At 42.8% G+C, this 3,837-nt stretch overlaps 1 protein-coding gene across 1 annotated transcript; it reads right to left on the reverse strand.

Annotated features, from left to right (window-relative positions):
* Positions 1 to 1,264: 1,264 nt before the first annotated feature.
* LOC138296938 (olfactory receptor 13C4-like) lies at positions 1,265 to 2,212 on the reverse strand. Its single transcript, XM_069236458.1, has one exon. The coding sequence runs from the start codon at positions 2,210 to 2,212 to the stop codon at positions 1,265 to 1,267; it is 948 nt and encodes a 315-aa protein (XP_069092559.1).
* Between the last annotated feature and the right edge of the window lie 1,625 nt (positions 2,213 to 3,837).

Genomic DNA, 3,837 nt, shown 5'->3' on the forward strand with positions numbered 1-3,837 from the left:
TTTATGGGATGAGTATGTGAACTATCAATATGGCATTAGTTAAACTCCTAAGATCAATACACCAAGGTACACACAGTGACATTTTGATTATTAGCTTGACCCGGGGGAAGATTTGATTGGCTCAGTCATTTGATTGGCTCAGTCATTTAGTATTTTGTTTCAACTTTGTTACTCCAGGTTTGCATCTCCGCTAGTGGCCTAGTGTTTTCATTCTTTGTACTGTACAAAAGAATCCCTTTGCATTCATGCAACATACTTTTTAGTAAGAGCAATTACTACTAATTGCTGGCATATTGAATAGACGTAACAGAGGTGACTTGTCTCATACCCATCAATCCTCCCATCAGCCCAAATACCTAGGTTAATTGAAGATATGACATCAGAAAGAGCTAAAACACTCAACAGATAAAACATAAATGTGAGCCTACGATAACACCTGGGCACTAAAGCAGGGTCTTGACTTTGTGAGAAACAAATTTGTGAAATAACTAAGACACAGTGTTATAGTTTCTCAATGTAAACACAATGTAAACACAGGATTCACATTAAATATGGGGATCTTCAGCCACAAACTATGTTTGTATTGATATAATGTCATATCTATTAAAGTTCAGAGACGAGGCTTTGCCTCAACGTGTAACTCTTCCTTGAAAAAGGCATTCATTTGGAGCAAGTTATTTGATTCTCCATACAGTTTACACATTTCACACATACAAAATTGTCTAAGCACATTTCTTGTATTGGAGGAGGGCAGCCTATACTAGACATCCGAGACACACCTTTGTATTATGCTTTGGAGGTGTGTTTGTGGAGCTAGACTCCCTGCTTTTACACCTGCACAGGGATAGAGTATCAGGTTACTTTTTAGTAAATAAGGCTTTGTGTTGCTTTTTCACTCTCGCTCAATATAATACAGCACTTTTTGTTGTGTTCCACTTTATTAGAGGCAGATCTGTGATCTTTTGAGCCATTTACTGCACTGATTCATATGTAGAGGGCAGGAATGCATCATATTTACTAAAATAATGTGTATTCCCTGTCTCTCTCTCTCTCCGCCTGGCATGCACATTCCACCCAAGCGCAGCTGCAGGAACCATTGCGTCATGGTGCAAGGGTGCCAGCAATGCAGGCCAGATTGTTTTTGGGTAGGGACACATTCTTACACAAAAATCCTAGAGGTGTTTTCCTCTTTCTAAGTATGCTGCAGGTTTTGTGGATTAGAGAATAGCAACAGTGTACATGAGTAATTGTCATAGTTCATAGTTTACCCCTGCATCCTTTGACCGGCTCTGCTTCTTCTCAGCAGGTTCGTCAGAGCTCCCTTGACCTCCTTGTTCCTCAGACTGTAGATGAGAGGGTTAAGTGCTGGCGTCAGTACACCGTAGAACACAGACGCAACCTTTTCTTTCTCTATCGAAATCATTGATCTCGGTCTCATGTACATCACAATGAGTGTCCCATAGAACATGGTCACCACCGTCAGGTGAGAGCTGCAGGTGGAGAACGCCTTGTGCCTCTCAGATGCAGGCAGTCTGAGGATAGTTGAGATGATATGATGATAAGTGAATACGATCAAGGACACCGGAGCCACTAGAACAATCACACAGATCCCAGCAATCGCAGCCTCGATGAAGTGGATATCCATGCACGCTAAGCGTAATAATGCTACTAGTTCACATACAACATGGTTAATCTTGATGCGCCCACAGAATGGTACAGTCATTGTGAAAGACACCTGCACCAGTGAGAGAGTGAACCCACTAATCCAGGAAGCGGTGGCAAGCTTCATGCAGATGGACTTGTTCATGAGGCGTGGGTAGTTCAGGGGGTTACAGATGGCAACATAGCGATCCCAAGCCATCACTGCTAGAAGGAAGCATTGGGTGACTCCAAAGGACAGACCCATAAACATTTGGGCTACACATTCATGATATGTAATAGTGTTCTTTCTAGAGAGAAAACCTTTCAGACATGTAGGTATGTTTGTGGTGGAATAACAAAGATCCAAAAGGGACAGGTTGCAAATGAAAAAGTACATAGGAGAGTGAAGCCGAGACTCTGCAAGGATAACCATAATAATGAGGCCATTTGCAAGGAGGGTGACAAGGAAAGAGATAAAGAAGAGTGCAAACAGCAAAACATTAATCATCTGTGTAACACAAAATCCCAAAAGAATGAACTCAGACACCAGGCTCTGGTTTCTTCTCTCCATCCTGGTCTTCCTAAGTAATCTGAGACGAGAACACGGATGTACTGTGTAACTCAAGACCCCAAAATAATGAACTCTGACACCAGGTTCTAGTTTCCTCTCTCCATCCTAATCTTTCCTGGTAATCTGGAAATAAAGCACAGTGCATGATGGTTTCTTAAGGTTCATGAAGGTTTATAGTTTAACATTCAGGGAAATAGATGACTGATTGTACAGTAAATCTCAAATTGAAATGGTGGAAAGAGATACTGGCTTCTTATCAGGAATAGGAGAGAGGTAAGGGGACAGGAAAGACCTGATGTGTGCAGTGGGTATGGTCAATTTCTTGGGAACAGTATGGGAGGGGCTTTTAGATGAACAGCTTTTATGGAAAGGCACATTACTGCTGATGGAGAGGGAGAGTTATTGGGGGCAGTTAGGAAGGGTTGTCAGGCACCAGAGGCTGACTTGAATACATATTTCCAGGTAACAGAAGGGTTGAAAGAATGAAGCTAATGATGGACTGGGGGACTGTACAATAAGGAGGCAGCACACAGTTTGTCACATAACTTGGGAGGGTTGATTGTTTGTGATGGGATGGGACGGATCATGGGCTCTTTGCCATAGCTAGGGTAGTGGAGTAGGGCTATAGATGTGACGGGAAAAGCAGTAATTATACCCTGGGAACCACAGGCAGAGATGACACAAGAAGGGTTGCCTTGAAATTCAAATTTTCTTGCACTCATCTCTCGCTCACTTCTTTCATTTGGATTCTTGACACTATAGTTCCAAATCTATTATTTATTTATTTCAGAGTGTTCAGTAGCTCTCCTTCACTCAGGATTACATGGGCACTGTACACACAAAGCAATACATCACATGTAACAATAGGCAAAATATTCACAGCAATCAAAGAGATGGCACAGCTGAAAGAAAGTGAGTTCTTGCAGAAGTAATGAGTCTGCAGCATTCCATCTATTGGGAACCAAGTACCCCGTTGTAGGATTTGGACCTTGGGGTAGTGAAGCAGAGTAGTCAATGGCCTACTCATGTCTCACAGTCCTTAAGCAGACAGCACCAATAAATCACTGTTCAGTCAATGCTTTTACTAATAAAAAGAAACAACATACCTTATTATGCACACACTACACTATAAGGCTACAAGCCAGAGTTCCAAGAACCCGAAAGAATCCAAACATCCTCCCCAAACATCCTCCCCAAGGTCATAAATTACCCTACATGGGAGACTTACAGTTATGTTTATCCCAAAGCTGGACCTGAGGCTTCTATGCGGCTGCTGCACTACTGACTGCCCACACACACAGTGGCAATTCTCCTGGTGTTGTCGTTGCCCTCTTCACTGCACCGTCAGGTTGATATGGACATTTGTTATTGCCCTTGCCTGGGTTTATGATGCCCTACCTGAGCTGATCATTTCCCGGGGTGGCTCCTTCATATGGCTTCCACACAGAACACATTTTTTTGTATCTTTTTCCCTTTTTTTATTGGATGCCCAACCCCAAACAACAACACTGTCCCCCGGCCACTGCCAGCCTTGTACTTGACTCAGGGCAGGAGTTGGCTTCCTTTCACATCATCTCCTGCTCACAGATAACAGTTACAATAACTATCTTGCTCTAATGTGGGTG

The sequence above is a fragment of the Pleurodeles waltl genome, chromosome 5 (genome assembly GCF_031143425.1).
Source record: "Pleurodeles waltl isolate 20211129_DDA chromosome 5, aPleWal1.hap1.20221129, whole genome shotgun sequence".
In the NCBI taxonomy this organism is placed as follows: domain Eukaryota; kingdom Metazoa; phylum Chordata; class Amphibia; order Caudata; family Salamandridae; genus Pleurodeles; species Pleurodeles waltl.